The 25,405-nt window shown below is 35.8% G+C and overlaps 1 protein-coding gene across 1 annotated transcript; it reads left to right on the top strand.

The window, feature by feature from the left end:
* Positions 1 to 579: 579 nt before the first annotated feature.
* On the top strand, positions 580 to 25,405 carry LOC150090162 (transmembrane protein 70 homolog, mitochondrial). The gene is made up of 2 exons (XM_090368984.1): positions 580 to 829; positions 24,788 to 25,405. The coding sequence occupies exons 1-2, from the start codon at positions 668 to 670 to the stop codon at positions 25,373 to 25,375; spliced, it is 750 nt and encodes a 249-aa protein (XP_090225110.1). The 5' UTR covers positions 580 to 667; the 3' UTR covers positions 25,376 to 25,405.

Raw genomic sequence — 25,405 nt, 5'->3', positions numbered from 1 at the left:
GTCCTTAAGTTTTGCACATTAGTGTACGACACTGTTGATTCGTTACTCTGCGGTTGCTGCTATCTATATACAATACTTTGCATTTGTCAATGTTCTTGAATTGCCATTTCTCAGCCCATCTGTCTAACTTTTCTAGATCCTGTTGCAACAGCATATTGTCATTACTCTCTTTAACCACTCCTGCCCACCCTTTATTATCTGCAAACTTGAATATTAAGACTGATATGCTTTCATTGGGTTTATTATCATTTTATTATATCCATGTGATAGTTTGTTTCTTGAAGGTAAATATCAGGTGTGTCAAATTCTTTGAGTAAAACTTAAGTTAGAAAAGAAATGCAAAAAAAAAAAAAAAAAATCGATTAGCTGAAATTTCGGATAACTAATAATGGGTCGCTTGAATTCCACTGCGGTTATTATTATTATTACGTATTTTGTTTTTTAATTTATATTAATTTATTATCAGGTAATATTTAGTTTGCAGATGGCGTGCAATTTGTAGTCTGCTTGAAAGCGTAGTAAAATATATGGTCGTATAACCTTTCGTTATCTTCATTGTATTATGATTGCGTTGGAAATTTAGTTATTTTTTCGTGGCATTTGTTATTATTGTCTAATGTATTAACCTGTTTGGCTTTCTGGAAATATTTGTTTTTACGATTTTTATATGGTGACAAAGATGGCGTTAATCGCAAGAGGCAAGCGAAATATATCGCATTTTCTGGTTCTGCTGAAAACAACGAGTATACATCCGAAATCAACTTTCATACTTCAACGTGAATTAATTTCAATGAAGGTGACATCGAAGTCTTACAGTTATATGCATAAGGCGAGTTTTTTTCAGTCCTTTGAATTCCTGTGAACTGTTATTATTTAGTGTGAATCGGCTGCTATTTTTTTTTTACTGAGTACACTATATAACAAAATCTATTTGGATACACGTGGTTAGTTTTTAGTTATGAAACGGTTTTAGAAGAAAGTACAGTAAGACCCCCCATATCCGCGGGGGATACGTATACAGAGTGGACACTCCCATAGACGACAATGTTAATTCCAGTTACATGTTAAAACGCATGGACAGTGGAGGCCACACTTTCAGGGCATAGAAACAGCATTTTCTAAAGTTTTGTAATTGCGTTGGACTATCGATTCGCTGATTATTAGTATGAAATTTTCATAATTTATTGTTATTCCAATACAAAAAAAAAAAAAAAAAAAAAAAAACAGTAAGAACGGCGGAAGAATAGCGAAATATAACATAATTAAATGATTCGGCAAGTTATATTAACAGTTATAGTAGCCATGTGGCAACGTCAAATATCGGATTTTTCTCTTTCCGCGGTACAAATCCATTTTTTTTACCTCCTGCTATTTTCTCCCCACTTATACTTTTAATTCATTTCTCTGGTAAAATATGGAAATTTACTTGTTTTCACATAAATAATTTAATTAGTAATAAATTTTATTACTAATTAAATAATTTATGCTTATTACCCAGTGAGTTTTGATGGCCACAGATCTCCGCGTTAGTTTCATGTCCTGAAAGTGAGGGCGCTGGGAGTAATTGAGCAAGTGTGCACTCTGTATCTTACTTCTCTGTGCATAAAGAAGACCTACCGCAGATGGCTGAAACTGCTGATGTAAGCGAACACCTGCTGACCCCATATATGATGTGATTTTCCTGTACATACATACATACATACGTAAAATAAAGTTTAATTGATAAATTAAACACACAGTAAGACATTACCAACATTAAATAAGGTAATAATGGATCGAGTTTACTACCAGTTTATAATAGATTCAACTAGCAGAAATTGGTTTAAGGATAGTGACCTCCAGAAATGTGCTTTAGTAAAAAGTGAGCTTGTGAGGTTAATAGTGTCTCTGCCTTTATGGTGTTGTTTATTCATTTGCTACATGTGCGCAGCTTTGTTTATGTGTGTATCTAACGTGCCCCCTCATTTTGTAATTGTGCTTTATTCCCTAAAAATGAGTAAAATACTTAAAAGGTGGGAAAAGGAAGCGTCCTGGTGAAGAGGCCAGTCCTCTATCGATAGAGAAAAAATATGAAATTGTGAAACGCTTTGAGCGAAAGGAAGGAATGTGTGATATTGCACGTGCTACAAGCCTAAATGAAGCAATGCCAAGAATTAGAAAGAATGCAGAGAAAATAAAAACAACTTTCATAGCAGGAACAACTCAAAGTGTAACAAAATCTATTAGATCAAGACACAAAGAATTGGAAGAGATGGAACGGCTGTCATCTGTTTGGATAGAAGATCAAAGTGTAACAAAATCTATTAGATCAAGACACAAAGAATTGGAAGAGATGGGACGGCTGTCATCTGTTTGGATAGAAGATCAAAGAAGTTTGCATATGATAGAATCAAAAGCATTAGCAATATTTTATTATGTAATAGTTGTAATAAAATACATATTTTATTATGATTATTTATTGTGTTTGTTAATGTTTTGGTTACAAATGTGTGTTCAATCTTGGGTGGTCGGCACCTAACCCTATTTTTTTCATAGGGCCTATTATTTATATTGCAAGAAGGTTTCTAGGAACACAACTATCGTGCTATACGAGGACTGACTGTACTCCCTTGGTGGGCGGTTTGAAACTTATTAGCCGTTTATTTATTTTTTTTTCTGTAATTTTCCAAATTTTTTCATTTAAAAAAATTTTTTTTTTCTGTGGTTAACCACGAGTAACTGAATCAGCGGATACAGGGGCACAACTGTACTCAGAGCGGAAGAAATGCTCAATGACTGATTGAATAAAATTTCTGCTTTCACTCTGGATGGCTGGGGCCATAAAAATGTGAAACTTCATTGTAACTTTTTTAAAAAGTTTTTTATTACAGACTATTTATCAGCATAATAGCTGAAATGAATCATGTGCTTTTTGTATCTAGATCTCTCAGTATAGTATAGTCCAGTGTTTCTCAACCTGTTTGCGGCGAGTATGCTTCAGGTGTATCGCAGAAATGCAAATAAAATTTAAAAAAATTAATATATCTAAGTTTTATAATAAAAATTAATTCAATAAAAAATTTGTTTATTTACGCCGCACCCGCCCCAGCCCCTTTCAGCAGTCAAATGAGACGTCACATTTTGATTCCTAGTACTAGATCTATTCACCTTTAATCCTTTATTCACCTTTTGATTCATAGAAGTAGAACTGTTCACCTTTATTCGGCCATTCTTATCACTTGAGGGTCTCTATCAGGCACCCTGCAGTGTATAAGTGCAACTTGTAGGCAGCATAGTAAGAAATTTCCTTTGAATTTTAAAAGTACTTTTTTGTGCTTTTATATCTCTAAAACGTCATATTCAGTTAATTCGTATAGAACAGGTATTTAAATTAACTATAATAGTACATTCTAGAACAGTGTTTCCCAACCTTTTTTTTACCATGCCCCACCTAAGTCTTTCTAAAATTCTGATGCCCCCTATGTAACGTTGGGAAACACCGATATACATATTTTTTATATTCAAAAATTGAATTATTTCCTAAATGAAGCCTAATTACAACTTGTTCAGGACACAAAACTTAGGTTTTAGGAAGAAATCATTAGGAAATTATTAAGAAAAAAACAGTAAGTAAATTTTCAAAACATATAATGGACAACTAAAATTCAAGTACAAAATAATTTATATGAAAGATTTTTTTATAATATTTTAATTTTTAGTAATTATTATTTAATTGTTTAATAATTTCAACATTCCATGTGAAGTCACTTCTAGATGAGTGCACTAAATTTAGTGAGACCCTTGTGCTTGATGCTTGCCGCAGAGAGATTTTATATTGGGCTCCAATTTAGTCAGCTTCAGTCTCAAGTCTCCCCGTTTTGTGATATCCAGTCGATTTCTTTTCTTTAGGAACAAATCATTTATGGCACTAAATCCACATTCAGCTAAATATGAAGATGGAAACGGTAACAATAGCTCTCTTGCAAAGTTGGTTGAATTTGGGTATTTAATTTCTGTTTCATCACAAAGCCATGCCATCGCTCCTTTTATATTGAATAAAGTTTTAACTGACTCATCATTTTGCATTTCTGAGAGTTCTTCTTGGTACTGCATTGATACATCAGACAAATCCACTAACATTGGTTGCATCATCCAGGTTGGAAAATCAATTTGTTTTAAATCAGAAAACCTTTCTTTTAAATCAGCGGACAGAATTTTCAGATGATCGACAATAACAAGTACAGCGGTATCAGTCACTTCACATTTTTGCAGCCAACGAAACTGTTCAAAATTTTTGTTACAAATATATTTTTGACATAATTCAATAAATGTAATGAAACCAAATATCTTCGCTTTTGCATCGACGAGAGTTTTATTTGTTCCTTGAAGTTGTTTATTTAATATATTTAGTTTTTCAAAGATATCGGCTAAATAACTCACAAATGCTTTACCATCGACCGTTAACAGATGCTTCATTTCAGGTTTGTCACTTAAAAAGTCACTAATAGTATCAAATAGTTCCATGAATCTTTTCAAGCAGTTCCCTTTCGAGAGCCACCTTACTTCAGTGTGAAGTAAAAGTCTCACATGGTCTCCATTTTGTTCTTCACAAAAAAGCTTGAAGAGACGCTCACATTTGGCATTAGCTTTAATAGCATTGACACATTTTATAACTGATTTTAGTACTTCATGAAGAACAGGCGAAATATTTTTAGCTACCAAGTTTTCCCTATGAATAACACAATGCACAAGAAGCATTTCTGGATTCTCATCTTTCATCAATTTTAAGCAGCCATTTTTCTTGCCAATCATATTAGGAGCACCATCTGAAGCGCAAGATGTTATATTTTTCATTGGTATATTATTGTCATCTAAGTAATTTTTTAGCTTATTATATATATCTTTGGAGGTAGTGGTGCTCTCTAATGATTTACAGAATAACATTTCTTCAGCAAAATTACCTTTATCAATATATCTCACATAAGTTATCAGTACGGCTTCACTGTCTCTCAAAGTTGATTCATCCATTTGCACTGAGAATTTTCTTGTTTTCAGCTTTCCAACAAGTTGTATTTCAATATCTTCACTCATTTCATCTATTCTTCTGCTAACAGTATTGTTATTGAGTGGCATAGCTTTCACGTCTTTGTCATCTTTTTCCAGAACTGTTTTAAGAAATGCTGATATTGATGGTTTGATTAAATTCTCTCCTATAGTATGATTTTTCCCAGATTTAGCAATGAGTAAAGAAATTTCATAACTAGCCTCAAGAGTACGATTGACAGTTGCAGTATGAGCAATAAACAGAGACTTTAATGTTGCTCTTTTTTCAAAATTCTTCTTTAAAGTTTGAAAGTAATCTAAATCTGAATTTACATGAGCATTATGTTTCGCCTTCAAATGCGCCTCAAGACGACCTCGCTTCATTGATTCGTTGGTCAAGCATTGTTGGCATAAAAGACAAAATGGTGACCTTTGATCGTGGATAGCGGGTATGAAACCAAATTTTAAGTATTCCTCTGAATACTGACGAACTTTTTTTTTACTTGCACTACTCATTTTACTGCGCAACTGAAAGAAATAAATATAAGATAAATCAAAAACTAAAAATAAACTATGCATTAAAGTTAATTTAATTTTATTTTAATATATCAAAATTAATTATTAGTACGCTTTTTGAATGAATAAATCACACGAATTACTGAATTCGGGCTATTAAATCTGTGGTCTCTGTGAACAAGCAGATAAGTCTAATTTGTCAAAAATGAGATAAGTGCACTATAATAAAGTATTTATTATTTACTATTATGTGACACGCAGCTATCTTCGTTATTGTAGTTTTAGCGTGAGTAATAAATATTTGTATATTCGAATATATGCGTGTTTATATGAGAGTGTGAAGTTTATTTTTCCTCTCCTGCAAATTCGAGTTTTTGGACTTATTTGCTTATTTACTGAGACCACAGAAATACATATATGACAAATACATACCATTGTATATCACGGTTCTTCATTAATAATAATTCTGTGCGTGGACAAAGTAATTTTTATTTTAATCTGAGATCGTCAAACCTATCCAAATGTACAGTCACGATGCCCAAACGAGCGTTTGTATGAAAGGAATTACCTATTTCATATAACATGCTGAGTTTGCGGTAGGCTACAGTAGACAACCACTTTGCTTGCACATTGCATATGCCATAAGCAATCGTCCAATACAGTATGTACTATTCCTTCACTAGGCATAGTAAGCAATACTCTCCGAGCAAACTGTAGTTGATATTACTCCAAACTTTCAAGTGCAGCTCTATAGAAAGTACAACATTTAACGAATGCTTATTTAAAATTGAGATACCAACAATTCTTCTTTTGTACAAGTTAAATCATAGTAGGCGGTTGTTTTAAACTCTAGACGAGCAATTTTTGAATTGCCCCCCTGAACAATCAAATTGCCCCCATGTGGGGCGTGGGACCCACGTTGGGAAACACTGTTCTAGAAGTAACTTTAATTTTTTTTAGAAGTTATCAGTGATGGATAAATTTTTAGTGAAAGGAATTCAGAAGAGGCAAATTGATAACGAGCTTGGAGAAAATGACAAAATCAAAAACGAGTAACCATCAACATCAAAAAGAAAACATATTATCGTAAATGTGATGATGATCATCTGGGGATGGGAATTTCATATGCTGGTACCCAAGATTATCCTCAACCTTTGTGTGGCATGTAGTTTGAAATTGTCGAATGAATCAATGGTGCCGAGTAAATTGTAGTGTCATTTTTCTATGAAACACGAGAATTTATCGTCCAAAACTATGGAATATTTTAAAAGACTGCAGGCATCTACTAGAAAACAAGGTACAGAATTTTATAGTATGGCTAAAATATCTGATAAAGTGCAAGAAGCCAGCTGTTTAGCTGTTTTGCCAAACTTGTGGCAAAAAAGAAATCTCACCTGATTGCAGAAGAAAGTCTGATTTTACCAAAATGTTGTTGCGTAATCATGAAAAGTATTTTGGGAGAGAAAGCTGAAAAAAAAAAAAGAATGACTGTACCACTTTCAAACAGCACAATTACCAGCCGTGTAAAAGAAGTGTCTGATGACAAATTGAACACAAATTGACAAACTGAGAACAAATTGTTCGAAATATTAATAATTTTGGGGTGACTGTTTGCATTGCAAGTAGACAATTCTATAGATATTAGCGGGAAAGCCCAGTTAATAGCATTTGTCAGATTTATCGAAAATTACACAATTATTAGTCTTTTTTTTTTTGCTGTAAATTGCTCACTAAAAGAACAGCCGTCCAAGATATTTTCAAACTAATGAATAATTATTTACAAAAGTGTGGTACATTTTATGGAAGTCGTGTGTTGGCATTTGTACCGACAGTGTTCCCGTGATGACAGGAGCATTAAAAGTATTTGTAAACTTAGCAAAATGACACAATTCAAATATTATTACAACCACACTGTTTTAGTGACAGAAAAGTTCTAGTAGCAGTGACATTCTTACCCGATTTAAAACTTGTCCTTGATCAAGCAGTTAAAATGGTCAATTACATCAAAAGTATACCACAAAAAATATGTATTTTTGGAAATTATCTTTTCTGAAAATTATTATTTTCAGAAAAGATTTGAATCAAAAGGTGAATAAAGAACTGGAGTCTGCATCACATTTCGTTAATGATGTATACTGAGGTTCGATGGCTATCAAAAGGAAATGTGCTTATGTGTATGGACGAGTTGCGTGAGGAAATGTCATATTTTTTTCACTGGAACAATCAAAATTTTGTGATTATTTAAGTGATGTAATTTGGTGCTGTAAATTAGCTTTTGTAGCAGATTTATTCATGCAGCTTAATGAATTAATTATCAGTATGCAAGGCTCAGGGGAAAATTTACTCACTTCTACTGAGTTGTTCACCTTTAAAGAGCAGTTGAGTATATGGAAAAAATATGTAAACGAAAAAAATTTAGAAATGTTTCCCTTGACTGTCAAAACGAATTATACTAAAATAATTAGTTATAAGCGAAACATTAGAACTGTTAAAGACAAAAATTGATCATTACTTTCCATCTCTTGATACCAAAAAATATTTGTGGGTAAGAGACCCATTCATGATATATCTCTTTTGGGGATTACCCTGACTTCTAATCTCTCTTGGCACAAGCACATAACAAATATTGCATCCTCTGCATCTAAAAAACTTGGTTTTCTCTTTTGCTCTCGGCGTTACTTTTCTTCCAAACAGCTGCTCACTCTGTATAAATCGCAAATCCGCCCTGCCATGGAATATTGTGCCCACATCTGGGGTGGTGCCCCCAAAACCTCTCTCAGGCTTCTTGATTCCATTCAGAAGAGGGCAGTTAGGTTAATTAATGATTCATCTCTAACAGTCTCTCTCCACTTGCTGTCTCATAGACGTACTGTTTCTGCTGCATGCCTCTTCTACAGATACTTCCTTGGGCACTGTTCTTCTGAATTTACTTCTATAATTCCAGCTCTCTCTTTCAAAACAGTTCAAACACTTGCTGTCACCAGCCAACATCCGTTTACTGTCCAACTTCAAACTCAGAACCAACTTTTCATCTTCCTTGTTTATTCATTAAACTGCCGTTTTCTGGAACAACCTTTCTTCATGCGTATTTCCTGAAAATTAGTCTACAGAAGTTCAAGTCCAATCTCAACAAATATCTTCTTTTGTCTTCTCAACCTGCAACCCAAGCACGGTACTAAGTACTATAGGTTCTAATACCTCTCGTTTTTGGGGTTTACATAAAAAAAAAAAAAAAAAATTGCAAGAAACCTTCCGATGTCAGAACTTAATCTGCAAGAGGAAGAAGAATTGGTTGAGATCTATAGTGACCAGTCACTGGAAATTCGCTTTAATAGTGCTAATATTAGCAAATTTTGAATATTAGCAAATTAAAATATTAGCAAAATTCAAAATGAATGTCCACGAATTTTGGAAAAGACAATTAGAATTTTGTCATTTTCCACTTCCTATTGCAAAACAGCGTTTTCTGCTTTCAATGAGATTAAATAGAGAGAGCCGGTAAAAGAGCTAAGAGTAACCCTATCCACAATAAATTCTTGTATTAAAAAATTGTTCTTCCATCAAACCCAGCCATCCCACTGATTAAAATGTTATAATTGTATATTTGTTTGTTTTTATATTTAAATGTTAATTTTTTACATATTTTCTTTTAAATTTCATGTATGTTCTTTTAAATACAGTAATTTCTTTTTTTTTTTTTTTTTTTTTTTTTTCTAAATTTCATGCAATTCATGTATGTTCAGAAAAAAACATTGAAAGCATTTAAAACAAATAATAAGTGTATTATTAAATATACCCAGCAGAAATAACTTAGTTTGTGAATATATGTATATATATATATATAAATATTATGATTATTAATAAATATTATAAGTATTATAAATATTATATATATATATATATATATGGAATAATTTTTATTTATATATAATATTTATATTTATCTATTTATATATATATTTTATTTATATAACATATACAGTATTATAAATATATTATTATTATTATTATTATTTGTTTATTGCTCTGATTTAGAATTTAATACTCATGTATAATATATATGAAAAACACTGGACTATAGTTGAAGTACTTATCGCGATCCTCTTTTAAAAGTCCCACGCATTATAACACCCTATGTGGTTGGAACTGGCCAATTTCTCATTAACCTAATGCTATTTTATGAATAATAGATATAATGTCCTTCCGATATAATGACTGTTTTCTCATTCTTTGGGTGGCCGTTATATAGAGCGACCGTATTACCTGCCCTGTGGAGCTGGGATTTACCCCGAACTATGCGTTGAAAACATTGTGACGTAATATAAACTCTGTGTAGGCCAGATAGTTTGGGTTAATATGTGTTTGTGTAAGGTTATGTTATTCCTCTGGCCACTTAGCCAGGGGACTGTGGAACACGACAGTCCCCCAGTTACATTCCAAACCCGGTGGGAGGAGGGCCAAGTTAGTACGTTCGAGAGCTTTTTCGGGATGGGCATTGACGTTGCCTGAGTTTTTCAGGCTGGTCTTCCCGCCCAAATTTTTTTATTAGGAAGTGAGCTTGGGGATGATAGCTGAGTTTTGGATAAAGATTAAATGGTGGTGGGGTTACAGGGAGATTAGCATTAGTAGAGGCATATGATACAAAAAAGCAGGCTTATGCAGCGTCAGCCAAAAAAAAAAAAAAAAAAAACCGCTCCCATTTCACCCCTCCATTCGTTCCAAATACCTGTCCAGCTCAGCCTTAAATTTAGGCTATCAACTTCCACAACAAAGGATGGAAATCTGTTCCACCAACCAACCACTCGCTGGCTAAAAGCAAACTTCCGCACATCTATCCTACCTCTGTCTTTCCTCAATTTGAATTTATGCCCTCTCAGGTGATTATTCTGAGCAAGAGGAAGAATCCCATCAGCATTGAGCATGCTCAAACCATTCAAGGCTTTATACACCTCAATCAGATCACCCGCAGTTGCCTAGTCTCCAGACACTGTAATTTGCAAAACTCAAGCCTTTCTTCTTAAGAGCAACCCTTAGTTCCATTCACTAATCTTGTTGCCCTTCTCTGTACTCTTTCCAACAGCTCTATATCCTTAAAATGAGGCCTCCAGACCTGTATACAGTACTCAAGGTGTGGCCTGATCATTGCCTTATACAAGGGGATAATCCCCTCCTTATCCCTGCTAGAAAAATTCCTGTATATCATTGACAAGACACCATGAGCTACTCTTGCAGACCATCTGCACTGCTCAGAAAACTTAATATCTGCCTGCACAATTACCCCCAGGTCCTTTTCGTTCTCTACCACTGTTAGCATAGTACCACAGAGTTGATACATTACTCTGGGGTTACTGTTTCCCGTACGTAGTACTTTACATTTGTCAATGTTAAACTTCATTTGCTCCCTCTTAGCCCATCTCAACTTTTCTAGATCCTGTTGCAGCAGTGTACTGTCATTAGTGGCCTTAACAACTCTGCCAACCTTCGTATCGTCTGCAAACTTGGACATTAAGCTTGATATACCATCATCAGTATCATTTATAAATACAGAAAACAACAATGGACCCAACACTGAACCCTTATGGACTCCACTAATAACATTAGTCCATGATGAGCAGTGTCCACTGATTACCGATCTGTCTTCTCCCACTCAACCATCCATTTATCCATAGCAGCAATTTGCCTCCAATGCCACACTGCTCCAGTTTGTTCGGCAGTCTTCCATGTGCAACAGTATCAAAAGCCTTTCTAAGATCGAAATATATGATGTTAAAGTTATTCCCTGCATCCAGTTCCTTTGTGACCACATCATAATATCCAATCAAATTGGTCAGGCAAAACTTTACCGCGCTATAACGGAAGTCTTGTCTAGATGATCTTTTAGCGCTTCTTTAACCAGTGCCTCCATTAATTTTCCTGGAACAGAAGTTAAACTAACAGGACTATAATTACTTGTGTTGCCCTTTGATCCTCCTTTGTGAATTTGGGTCACAATTGCACATCTCCAGTCCATGGGTACCTCCCCTGAGTCCAAAGAAGCTCTCATAATTATGGCTAAGGGTTTGCTTACTTCCTCTGCTACCTCCTTTAATATAACTGGATAGATCCCATCTAACCCGGGTGCCTTTTTTTATGTTTATCTTCAACAATTTCTCCTTCACTTTCCTCTCAGTTATTAAAAAATCATCTAACTCACTGTCTAGCACACGCTTCTTGATTAGACCAGGGTTCAAGCCCGTGTCCACCAAATATGGAGGATGCGGAAAGGTCAGGGAATGACTACCACGTATCCCCAGAGCAATATGGCCATAGTTGCTAATGCTCCTAAAAACCAAATAACAAAAACAACATCTAGCTCACTGTCACAGTTTAATTCACCTCTGGCATTCCCCTCCCTAAATAACTTCTCATGTGTGAATGTAGATGCAAAATACTCATTTAGTTTGTTAGCCACCTGAGCAGGATCATCAACAGTTGAACCATCAATATCCAGTGAACCAATCTGATTCATCCCTTTCCTTCTAGAGTTTACATAGGTAAAGACCTCTTTGCTGTTTTTCTTGGCATCCTTTGCCAAAGATTTCTCATAATCTGCTTTTGCCTGCCTAATCTCCTTTGTGACTTGGTTACAGACCAGCTTATATCTGCCGACCGGGTTGGACAGGTAGGTAAAGTGCCTGCCTGTCAACCCAAAAGGTCGCGGGTTTGAATCCCGCCTCAGGCTTGGATCAAAGTATTGCAAAAAAAAAACTTTGGGAGGTGCATTGTGGCCACAGAAGCCGATGCACCAACAACTACCAAAAAAAAAAAAAAAAAACATATCTATCATAGGCTTCCATGTCACCCATTAATTTCTGTGTATCCCATGCATTTTTCTTCTCTGCCATATGTCTCATTAGTTCATCTGACATCCATATAGGCCTATACTTTGAATAATATTTCTTAGTTGGTATGTAAAGCCTAATGGCTTCCAAGATAAGTTCTTTGAATCCTTCCCATTTTAAATTTGCTGTTGGTAACATCATCAGTTGGTCCCACCATATAGAATTTAAATACTGTCTCAGACCACCGTAGTCTCCTTTACGAAAGCAAAAACCCTTCCCTTTCACCCCTGTGATAGTTACCTCTTTGAGTAAATCCCACTTCAGCACACTGTGGGGTGCCTCCGTAGCCAGGTGGGAAGAAGCAGTAGTGCGTAGCACACGCTTTTTGATTAGACCGGGGTTCGAGCCTGTCACCACCAAATACGGAGGATGCAGAAAGGTCAGGGAATGACCACCGCATATTCCCGGAGCAATATGGCCTTAGTTGCTAATGCTCCTAAAAACCAAAACAACAAAACAAAACAAAAGCACACTGTGATCACTGCCATCTAGTTGTTCCTTTATCTGCAGATTCTTAGTGCATGACGAATCACTACTGATAATTAGATCAAGAGTATTATTCCCTCTGGTTGCTTCCCGAACATGCTGATGTAGAATCATCCAATAAATCCACAAAAGCCTTGCTAGAGTGTGTGATCAACCTACAAATTCCAGTCAATATCTGGGAATATAAAATCCCCCCATTAGTCTATCTTCCTGTACAGTTTCTTATTATACTCATCAGAGTCATTAGGCCTATAACACACTCCTACTCTCAATTTTGATCTCCCAATGCTTATGTCACACCAAACTGACTCGACATTGCACTGTCCAGTGATGTTGACTGGCTTCACTTCCTTGTATTTTATGTGTTTCTTAACTAATAGCACAACCCCCTCCTCCCTGTCTATCCTTCCTCTACACATTGTTCTCCTCAAATTCCAGTTCTGCATTCCTTATATCTGTGTTACACCATGTCTCTGATATCCCAACAATATCTGCTGTGATGTTTTGAGCAATACCCCAAATTCATCAAATTTGTTTACCAAACTCCTAGCATTGGTTTCTATGCAAGTGTACATGCACCTGTTCCTATTCTTAGCTATCCTAACACAACCCATGTGTTTACTTGTACTGCAATGACTCCCAGCAGTCTCTGAAATACCCTGCATCTTGTTTTCCAGGATCTGCCCATTCCTGTAGAAGCAGTGCAAGAATCACTTTCACCTCTCTCAGTGGCCACTGTTAATCTATTAGTCCTTGTATCCCCCCCAAGCTAGCAGTTTTCCAACCCACCTAACACTGCCTCGATAGCATCAGCAAATATTCTTGCACCTTTCTATTTAAGTGTATCCCATCCCTGTAGAAGCAGTCTCTCCTGTTACAAGCACAGACCTTTCTGAAAAAATTTTACCCCTTGAGCCTTGCACAGTCTTTCCAGGGCCGAATTGATTGACAGGGCTCTCATCCTATACTGGCTCCAATCATGTCTGGACAGAATTGCACACACTTTCAAATTCAACCATAATTCACGGACTTTTTTTCAACAGTGACCTGTACTTGTTAAGTAATTCCACCGGTCTCCTACTTTTAATATCATTAGTGCCAACATGTACAACAGTGTCACCTTTTGTGCCCTTAAAAGATGATATCCACTCTACATCATCAACCTTTGCCCCTGGCAGACATAACCTGGTCCTGTTCCACCTATCCTTTTTACATATCGTATTCCCGTTTCCCTGAAAATAGAGTCCCCTACAACTACTAGTTCCTGGGGGACCAGCGCATTCTCCTTTGGGGGTTGCTGCTGTGTTGCGTGAAGATCAAGTGTGGTCTCTTCCGTTGATGTGGGCAGTCGAGAGCTTGATGGGCCCCTCAATTTAGATCTTTTGAGGGCATTCACCCTGTCCTTCAAGCTCTCATATAGACCCATAACAACGCTGTGTTGTTGCCTGATTTCCTCCCACTCCTTACATCATGCACACACAAAGACATGGCACACCCTTGGCAATATCATGTCCCGTACCTGATTGATCCACAAACATCAAGCAAGCAGTGCATTTTAAAAGGCTGTGATTCAGAGGGCAGCTGCCCCCCCTCAGTTCTCCCCTGAGCAACAGCACTCCCATTAGTTTGAGTCTTTTGCTTTGCTGCTCTTGTCTGAGGCATGATTTCTATTCAATTTCAATAAAATTTCAATTCCAGTACAAAATTATAACCCTAAACTTGTATTCCAACGCAGTTATAACACTCTATATCTATATATATTTTTTCAGTATCATTATCTCCGAGTTCCATTATATAATTTCCGTATCAAGTTATGTATTAATTCATTATGTTAAGTTTGTAAAATCTAAGTCGTTATATGTATTTAGTTAAAAAGTATAATTTGATTGACAATGAAGTTTAAGAAGATTAATAAATTTTACTGATTAATTGATAATATTTTGTACTATACTATACTATACTAAACTAACGCTATCTAGTTCGGGATATAACGTCATATCGTATAACAATGGCAGCAAGTTACGAACGGTAAATCTACGGACACTTAAGTATTAATTAATTTCCAAAATCTCGCTGTCTCAATTCAGAATAAACCAAGAATCTTGACGAGGTCTATAAGCTACTTATAGAAAATAATTTAATATAACAATTAGTCAATAAAGCTGCTAAATATAGGTAAAAAAAACTTATCGTTCGCCGGAGCTGCAAAACTTGTAAAACACGTTAATTGGATACCCTTACCAATACTAAGTAATAACCTACAAAATCTCTGTCTAAGTTAAAATTTAAACTAGGTATCGTAAATATAAAGCTACTCTAGAAAATAATTTAATGTGCCAATTTAAGCTAATTTAAGTTAATAAAAGAGAAAAAACTTCTCTATTTTCCGGAGCCGTAAAAACTTCACCTGTACAAGGCTACTCTCGTTCCCATCCACCAGGAGTTTTGACAGAAGGGCACCCCAGTAGAAGGCACCCTCCCTCCACAGAGGGAACTGATAAGAACAGCAGATAGCATATGCAGTAGTAGGGTTCACCAGGAAAAATATTTAGGGTAGGGAATGGGGTGGAGTAGGAATTAGCCTTTGTAGTTTGGGAGTTTTAGTCATAAGGACAGGGCTCCCTACGTGAGAGGGACTTATTATTATGCCATTTAGCCATATGGTGCATGGAAGCCTGAGGCTTATGCAGCACCAGCCAAAAAAAAAAAAAAAAAAATTCCAACGTTACCCTGAGAGAGAGAGAGAGAGAGAGAGAGAGAGAGAGAGAGAGAGAGAGAGAGAGAGAGAGAGAGAGAGAGAGAGAGAGAGAGAGAGTGTGAGTGTCAGAGTAGAAGGGAATCACCAAGAAAGAAAAGAATGATGATATCCAGCTCAGGACCCTGGGTTTGCCAAGCCCAGCTGGCATTTGGTTGTTTGTGAGGTCCTCTTTAATCCCACACTGGTGCAGACCAGCTGCAGCCAGTGTCAGCCTCCTGCACCATTCTGCCTAAGAAAAGCAATCAGCATGTCATCAACAAAGGCCGTTAAAGATCTTGATGGGCAGCATGAAGGCAGGTCCAGGTGGGGTTCCCCAGCTGTAAGTCATGTATGGAGGGGTCAGATCAGCCACCCATTGACATTCTCAATCACCCAGTCATTCCATACATACTGTACACATTTATTTTATTTTATTTATTATTTTTTTTTATAATTTATTTTTTAAATAAGTTATTTCATTTATTTTATTTTTTTAAGCATACTCAAGAGCAAGGAGCAAGTATTATGAACACACGTACACCGTTGCTTACTCTTCCATACACACAAAGACATACACCCCTTCACACATATGAATGTCACAGTTATGGATTAGTCATGGAATATTTGGCTTGGCATTATATATCAGGAAGGTGTTATTAAATTTTTCAGCTATACACTGTTTATGATAGTATATTTTCGTAAACTGTTTTTGGCTGTAGAGCTTTCCTCTCTATGGATCTTCTAGGTTCAAAGACAGTTTATGAATACTGCATGAACATTTTATAGTATTCCTCTTCATTGATGAGATGTTCATATTTTGTGGGAATTAGACCAGTCTTAGCAATAATGGTTGTCATAGCTAGGCAGTCATAAAGTAGTGTCCCGTCTTTGTTTGCTTACAACTGAAGGTGGGGGAGTCATTTGGTTAGTCCCAGGCTGTGGAATGTATTTGTATACACATGGTTAGTTATAAGAGATTTTAGATGAAAGATGACCAAATGAAAGTGTACTCAGAACCTTGTTCCCTGAGGTTTAGTTCTTTCTCCCACTCTTTTCCTCTTGTATATTAATGACCTTCTGCCTTCCTGTTTGAGAAACCTTGCCCTACACAAACAGCTTCAACTTTTCTAATATCCATCACCTCTGGAGATCAGCATTTAAATGCTGATCTCCAGAGGTGCAAAGATAACCTAGTTGATTTTAATCCTTCTAAAACTCAGTTGTAATGCAGATATCATCTTTTAAGGGCACAAAAGATGATATTGTTGTACATGTTCTCATTAATGACATTAAGAGTAAGAGATCTGCAGACTTAACACGTACATGTCAATGTTGAAAAAACTGGATGACTGTTTTCTACAACTGCATATGTGACAAGCAACCAGAGGGAGTAATAATATTGATCAGCAGTGATTATTCATGTGTTAAGAATATGCAGATAAAGGAACCACTAGGTGACAGTGACCAGAGTGTGCTGATGTGGGATTTACTTAAAAGATGCTTGTTTGTTTGTTTTAGGATTTTATGGTGCATTAGCGTCTAAGGCTATAATGTGCCAAGTCAAAAAGGTGTAAAATATAAAACTATTTTTAAAGATGCAACTACTATCAGGAGTAAAGGGAAGGATTTATGCTTTCCATTTCATAATGGTGATTACAGTGGTCTCAGACAGTTTTTAAATTCTATACAGTCGGTCCTGTTGATGATGTTACCAACAGCAAATTCAGAATGGGAAGCATTCAAGAAATTAATCTTGGAAGTTACTAGGCTTTTCACAAAAACCAACTAAAAAAACTGTTCAGGGTTTAGGCCTGAATGAATCTCAGATGAACTAATTAGACTTGTGGCAGAGAGAAGAAATATGCATGGGATGCATATAAATTATCAGGTGAAACAGAAGCCTATGGTAGATATAAACTAGTCTGTAATCATGTGCAAAGGAGGTTACATGAGCAAAGCAAGTAAACTCTAGGAAGAAAGGGATGAATCAGATTGGTCCACTTGATATCGATGGTTTGACTATTGATGATCCTCTTCTCATAGCTGACAAACTGAATGAGTATTTTGCATCTACATTCACACATGAGAAATTCTGTAGGGAAGTGGAGGCCAGAAGTTCATCAAACTCTAACAGGGAGCTAAATGATTTTTAATAACTGAGAGGAAATTGGAGGGGAAATTGTTGAAGTTAAACATAAGAAAGGCATCTGGGGGTGTATAGAATCTATCCAGTTATATTAAACGAGGTAGAAAAGGATGTATGCAAATCCTTAGCCATAATTATGAGAGCATTCTAGGATTCATGTGAGGTACAATCAAATGTTGTTGCAATAAAGATTCTCTCTCTCTCTCTCTCTCTCTCTCTCTCTCTCTCTCTCTCTCTCTCTCTCTCTCTCTCTCTCTCCACAAACTGGAGAAGTGTAAATGTATCCCAGTTCAATGGGAAATCAAAGGATGATACAAGCAATTACAAACCTGTTAGTTTAACTTCTGTTTATTTGAAAATAATGGAGTCACTGGTTAAAGGAATATTGCTGGATCATCTAGACAAGACCACAGTCATAGTTCACACACAGCATGAGGAAGTGTTGTCTGACTAATTTGATTTGATACTATGATGTGGTTGCAAAGGAGGATGAAAAAAATAATTATGATATAATATACTTGGATTTCAGGAAAGCTTTTGATGGATGCTGTTGCACCTGTTAGATTGCTGTACAAATTGGAGCATTATGGCATTAAGGACGGGCGAGTTGCTGCTATGGATAAAGGGATGGTTGAATGGGAGAAGACAGAGTGGTTATCAATGGACACTGCTCTTCGTTGACTAATGTTATTAATGGAGTCCCCCAGGGTTCGGTGTTGGGCCAATTGTTATTTTCAGTATTTATCAACAATACTGATGAAGGCATGTCAGGCTTAACTCAACAGGATCTAGGAAAGTTGTGTGGATGGTCTGAGAGGTGGCACCTGAAGTTTAACATTCATAAGTGCAAAGTACAGTACTGTATATGGGTAGCAGTAACCCCAGAGTAATGTATCAATTGTGCGGTACTACACTGAGAGCAATGGAGAGACCTGAGGGTAATTGTGCAATCAGATATTAAGTCTTCAGAGTAGTGCAGACAGCCTACCAGGACCTTGTCATTGATATACAGGAATTTTGCTAGCATGGATAAGGAGATGATTATCCCCTTGTGTAAGGCAATGGTCAGGCCACACCTTGTGTACTGCATACCAACCTGGCAGAGGCCTCATTTTAGGAAGGATGTAGAACTGCTGGAAGGTGTACGGAGAACGGCAACGAGATTGGTGAGGAGAACAAAGGTCTGCAAATTGCAGCATCTGGAGACAAGGCACCTGTGAAGTAATCTAATTGAGATATATAAGGCCTTGTATGGTTTGAGCAAACCTGATGCTGATGGGATTCTTCCTCTTGCTCAGCTTACAGGGGGCAGTTATAGAACTGATGTGTGTAAATTTGCTTTTAGCTAGTGGGTGGTTGATTGCTGGAACAAACTTCCATGTGTTGTTGTGGAAGTTGATAGTTTAAATGAATTCAAGGAAGAACTGGATAAATATTTTGGAGCGAATGGATGGGTGAAATGGGAAGTTTATTTTATTTTTTTGGCTGATGCTGTATAACAGGGGTGGGCAATCTCTGGCCCAGGTCATTTTCAAAATATATATAATAAATGGCTCGTAGTTTATTTATATATTTTTGGATTAATGGAATTTCTGACGTAAATTTAGAAAATACTTTGTGCATTGCTATTACAAATATTGATCCAGATATCAGTTCACTGATAAAAATAAACATTTTCAAATCTCTCATTTAATATTTTAAAAATAATTTTTATATTTATGCAATTTTTGTTGCTTCATGGTGTGCAAAACTTAAGGACCAACACTTTCTGTTGTGTGTGTATAAATATTACAATAAATAACATAGAACTGCTTATGACAATTCTTTCATTATACACACCATTTGTTTATAATAATTCTAAAAATTGTGGAAAGGTAAAAAAAAAAAAAAAAAATTGGCTTGCGTGTACCGTAGACATTTTTTTAAATGTGTACCGTAGACATTTTGAGGTTACTACCACAAAATCAAATGAAACAGCCTGTGGTGATTTGCATAACTGGCCATTCAGTAGAAAGCTGGTGCACATGCAAAAATTTGAATTGTGATGAGAGGGTTCACATAAACAGATAAAAGCAGCAGTTCAGCAGTTATGTGCAAATTACCGAATGGTGAGCACCATTGTTACATTGTTACAGACATTTGATTGGTTTCATACAGTGCTGCAGACAATGAAATTGCCAGTAGACAACATCTGGATGACTTTACCCAGGGTCGAATAAGTGGGAAGCCAGGAAGTTTCGAAATGTGAGGCATGTGGTTGCAGAGTTCGGTATTGCCCATAGCATCGTCTCACGTGTGTGGTTGGCCTTCAGAACAACAGGTACTGCTGTTCGAAGGACCAGTGGTGGTCGTCCATGAAAAACAATGCCAATGATGACCGCTGTATACTCCTATAGGCCAAGAGGGATCGATACCAGACAGCAGGATCCATTGTAAACCAGCTGCACAGGATGCAGGATATCGCAGTTTACTGTGGCCAGGCGTCTCCGCAAAGGTGAACTGTTCGCCCGATGGGCAGTACGCTGTGTCCCTTTAACACCTGCCCATTGGAGACACCGTTTACAGTGGTGCATCGGACTGGACAGCAGCACAATGGGGTAAGGTACGCTTTACTGATGAGAGTAGGTCCAGTCTCAGCAGTGATTCTGGATGTCAACTAATCTGGTGAGAGGTTGGCAGTGTTCACCCCACAAACATCACTGAAAGGGATCGATATGGCAGTCTAGGTGTTCTCACCTGGGAAGGCATTATCTTGGATGGATGTACACAACTCCAGATACTGAAAGGTGGTACTGTAACTGGAGTACGCTAATGTTCTGAGGTAATCCTTCCCCATGTGCATCTGTTCCGAGGTGCCATTGGCCCCAAGTTCATGTTTATGGATAACGCCACACCCCATCACGCTGTAGCTGTTAACATGCTTTTGGAAAGTGAGGACATTGTTTGTATAGATTGGTCTGCCCGTTCTGCTGATTTAAATCCCATCTAACACATATGGGAAGCTCTGGGGAGACACCTACCGGCACGTCCACACCCACCAGAAAATGTTCACCAGCTGAAGATGGCACTGACAGAGGAATGGACGATGTTACCGCAAGAACATGTCAACAACATTGTTCTAAATATGGACAGGCAGTGCAAAGCCTGCATCAACATTAGGAGTGGCCTAATATCTCTTACTGAGAACCACCTCTTCCCTTTGTTCCATCTTTGGCAGTGATGCATCTGTATCATGGCAGCCAGTGCTATGTTGCCATTTTTGTATAAAGTCCCTCTGTACCGTTTTGTTTCTGTTGTTTTAATTTCTGTACCTCACGAGGTTCCTTTGATATGCTTTTCCCCATATCCAGGCCACTCCTATGAGAAGCTACAGGTGAAAACATGACTGGTCCTTAAGTTTTGTACACCAGTGTATTTTTGTAATTTTATCACAAATTTGTATTTTGTTTTCTTATTAAAAAATTAATTATATGTACATGTGTGTGTGTATAAATATTACAATAAATAACATAGAACTGCTTATGACAATTCTTTCATTATACACACCATTTGTTTATAATAATTCTAAAAATTGTGGAAAGGTAAAAAAAAAAAAAAAAAAATTGGCTTGCGTGTATCATAGACATTTTATTTGGCCCACCATTTATAAAGTTTGTCTAACCGTGCTGTATAAGATTGCTTTCTTGCATCAAATGCATCTACTAATTGCTAATTCTCAGTCCTGTCTTATGTCTCACAAAACAGATTGTTCTGCTCCTGTTCTTATCTTTGATGACATTCTGATTTCTACTCAAGGTCACATACCCCTATGGGGATTTACCCTGACTTCTAATCTCTCGTGGCTTAAGCACATCAAAAATATTGCTTCCTCTGCATGTAAAAAAACTAGATTTTCTCTTATGCTCTCAACTTTACTTTTCTTTGAAGCAGCTGTTTACTCTGTACAAATCACAAATCTGCCCTACCATGGAATATTGTTTCCACATCTGGGGTGGTGTCCTCAAAACCTCTCTCAGATTTCTACATGCCATTCAAAAGAGGGCAGTGATTTTAAGAGTCTCTACTCATTCTGTCTCATAGATGTTCTGTTTCTTCTGAATTGGTTTCTATAATTCCTGCTTGCTCTCTTCTAAAACCATCCGAACACGTGCCACAATCAGTCAGCATCCCTTTACTCTCCAACTTCAAGCTCACAGAACCAACTTTTCTTCTTCCTTATTTATTCCTTCAACTTCTGTTTTCTGGGGCAACATGCCTTCATACATATTTCCTGAAAATTACAATCTACAGAAACTCAAATATGCACATTAAAAAAACTGGAAAATAAAAGAGAATGAGAGCCTTTGTTTTATGTCGAAACATTTTTTTTTTTTTTTAAATAAAAGGTATAAAACAGCACAATTTGAAATTTTTAATTTTTTTATTGGAGCTTAAAAAGTATATACAATAAATACTGCAATCCATTAAGAAAAGATAAAATATTGGCACTGTTTAAACAGAATTCAAAAACCAAAAACATTGCAAAATATTAGAGATGTTGCGACCTGTCACAGATGCCACCTCTCAGTTAAGGGAATACAAGAGAGATGGCCAGACCTTGCCATATACCCAAGATATCTATAATCAAACCAATGACCATGATCCTAAAGACATTATAGTCTTTGTGGCTAGCATACCAGTTATGATCCTTTTACATTGGTGGAAAGGGTGTAGGGAGGGGAGTTTTTCTATACAATTTTTCATATTGGGACTGTTAGTTTCATGTTTTAATTTTTTTTCTCTTGAAAAATTGGGCTTTGTTCCTACAGTAAAACAAGTAAACAAACCATAAAATACAAGCAGTTTACAGACATAATATAGTATGCATCAGGGCCTTAGTTGCCTTTGTGCAAAAACAAAAAAAAAAAACCCACCAATGTAAGTTTAAAACAATTCACAAATTGTTGTTCAGTGGAATAGCCTAAAGTTGTAAAGAGTGGACTCATTATTATGAAACAATTGTCACACTTCTTCTTTAACCCTTTATTGGTCTGCTTGGTTGATTAGATTAGAAATTTGGCATATATACTTATGGGTAGCATGTGTGCCAAATTTCTACTCAATCCATGATCTTTTTGCTGTTTTTATATTGACAGAGAGAGAGAGAGAGAGAGAGATGGGTCCTTCTCTCCTTCCCCAGGATCATTGAAATTGTAGTGAAATGCACTCCGATGATCCCTGTTAGTCATCATGACTGCAGTTGAGATGAGACCAACTGTAACCAAAAATGATTTTTTATGGGACATAATAAATTATATAAATATAATAATTATGGAGTATCCCCCTTTTATCCGATTCATTTTACTAAAAAATTTAATTTTTAAAACTTAATCCAAATGTGTTGCCTCACTACTTCCAGTACTAACATAACTTGTGGTTCATATTTTTATATTTTTCTAATTAAAAATTGTATTTAAAAAATCCAAGGTGACTTATACTTTTGTAATGACCTTGAAAATGATTCCAAATTACACTGACAGCAATCACTGCTGCTGGGTTAATTTAGTTTGTTATAAACAAACTAATTTAATTTGTTATAAACCATATTAACTCAGCATTTGTTAACTGTTTATTACAAACAGACCTTTGTAACAGAAATAGCCATGCAAAACCTGACAGTTTCCCTACTTTTTTTTAAATTTAAATTCTATTTTCTGCATTACAATATTTCTTTTCTTAATGGATTGCAGTACTTCAATTTAACTGCTTAATTTTTAATAAATTTAATATTTAAAAAATGTTTGTTTTTTAGCCCTTATTATTTAAAAAAATAATTAATTTTATTGGATTTGGAAAAACAAAGCTAGTCATAAAATACGAACATGAAATACACTTTCATTTTCCACTTCACAGAACTATTAAGAGTGTGAAATTTGAAACTTATGTATGCATATAAGTTTCAAATATATTAAGTGTTTTATTAAATAGTAATAGCAATCAAGACAAAAAGCACATTGTGCACAACAATTAAAGAAAACAAAGAGGAACTTCTTTCTTTTCAATGTTTTATAAACAACACTTTGCTAACATATGTTGTGTGAAATTGGTGCATTGGCTAATTTTAATTAGCCAGCTTCAGTTTTCAATTTCAATTGGCCAATTTCAAGTAAAAATAATTTTTAATTTCCAAAACATCTAGAATAAAATTGACTAAATTTACAAATGCCAAAGGAAATTTCTTTAGTCGTTAATGGTTAATGCACAATAGTTATTTTTGAGAGGGACCTGTCAGGTCCAGTCATCTGTGTGACTGCTACCAGGTTAATGATCTATTTAGTAAGTTTATATTCTGATACAGGGTACTGCTCAGCAGTTGGGATGTAAACATAGATTATTAGTTTTTAGACTCCTTTGTGTGTACAGCATATAAGAAAATATAAAAGTGAAAATAGTTCAAGTAGTCTGTTAATATCACAAATTAGTACAGCTGTATTTAAAGGCTAAGAGAACATTTTGGTGGAAGAAACATATGCGTAGTTTTTGATACAAAGTAGCCACCTTATAATTGAGATTTAATCCTTGCTATTACTAGCTGTGAAGCTATCTAAAAGGTTGCATCTACAGATATGACCCAAAATATATGTGACATCTTTTTGGTCATGTCTGTAGATGCAGCCTTCCAAACTTCATAATTTTATTATTGAAACAGAGCTGATATTGATTTGGAAGGATGGTAATTAGCCCATGAATAAATTTGGTTGTTTATTATAGTAGATTTTAACATGTTTACTTAAAAAAGTTTAGATGTTGAGAGATATTCCAAAACAAAATTATACTTCTCTTAGAACTATAATCTCATTAGAGCCTGGTGACATTTTGAAATGAAGGATATGATCATTTGAAATTTATATAAGCATTTGTTTCAAAATTATTAATTATGGAGATGAAAAAATTTTTGATTTTTTTTTATTGTCATATTTAGTTGAATTTCATGTATTGACACAATTATTCATATTTCAGATGCTTTCACTATCAAGATATTGCCTGTCTTGCAGTTTCATCATAGAATGCAATCAGAAAATGTATAGTAGTGATGCAAAGAGCTCTGGATTTCAAGAAATAGTATATGTTGGATCACAGAGGAACATGATAAGATTTCTGAAAGGTTTTTCCCTTAGTACCAGTGCTTTTGGATTAGTTATGCAACCCTATTTAGTATTTCAGTTGTGGAATGTAAATTTTCCGTTAGCTCTTGCAGGGGGAATAATTGGTGGAATTTTTATCTTTGTTACGCCTCTGTTCATTCACTGGGTAGCTCGTAATTATGTTACAGAACTCAGATTTGATCATGGTAAAGAAATGTTTACTGCTGAAACTTTGACACTTTTTAATAGAAAAAGTAAATTGACTTTTACAGCAGCTGATGTTCATGTCCCTGATGTTCCAGGTCTCCTTACAACATTTATTGCCAAGGGGAAAAATCTTTTGATTGATCCCCGAATGGTCGAGAATCCAGAAATTTATAAACATATGATGGGTTATGATAAACCTTTAACTTCATTTCTAGAAGAATCTGGCTACATAAATATGAACAATAAAAAGAAATGAATGAGAAATTAAAATGAGCTACCTATAGAA

The sequence above is a fragment of the Mastigoproctus giganteus genome, chromosome 2 (assembly GCF_048544385.1).
Source record: "Mastigoproctus giganteus isolate SK-2022 chromosome 2, ASM4854438v1, whole genome shotgun sequence".
In the NCBI taxonomy this organism is placed as follows: Eukaryota; Metazoa; Arthropoda; class Arachnida; order Uropygi; family Thelyphonidae; genus Mastigoproctus; species Mastigoproctus giganteus.
Note: the sequence above shows the minus strand (reverse complement) of the source record. Positions and strands in the feature narration are given on the sequence as shown.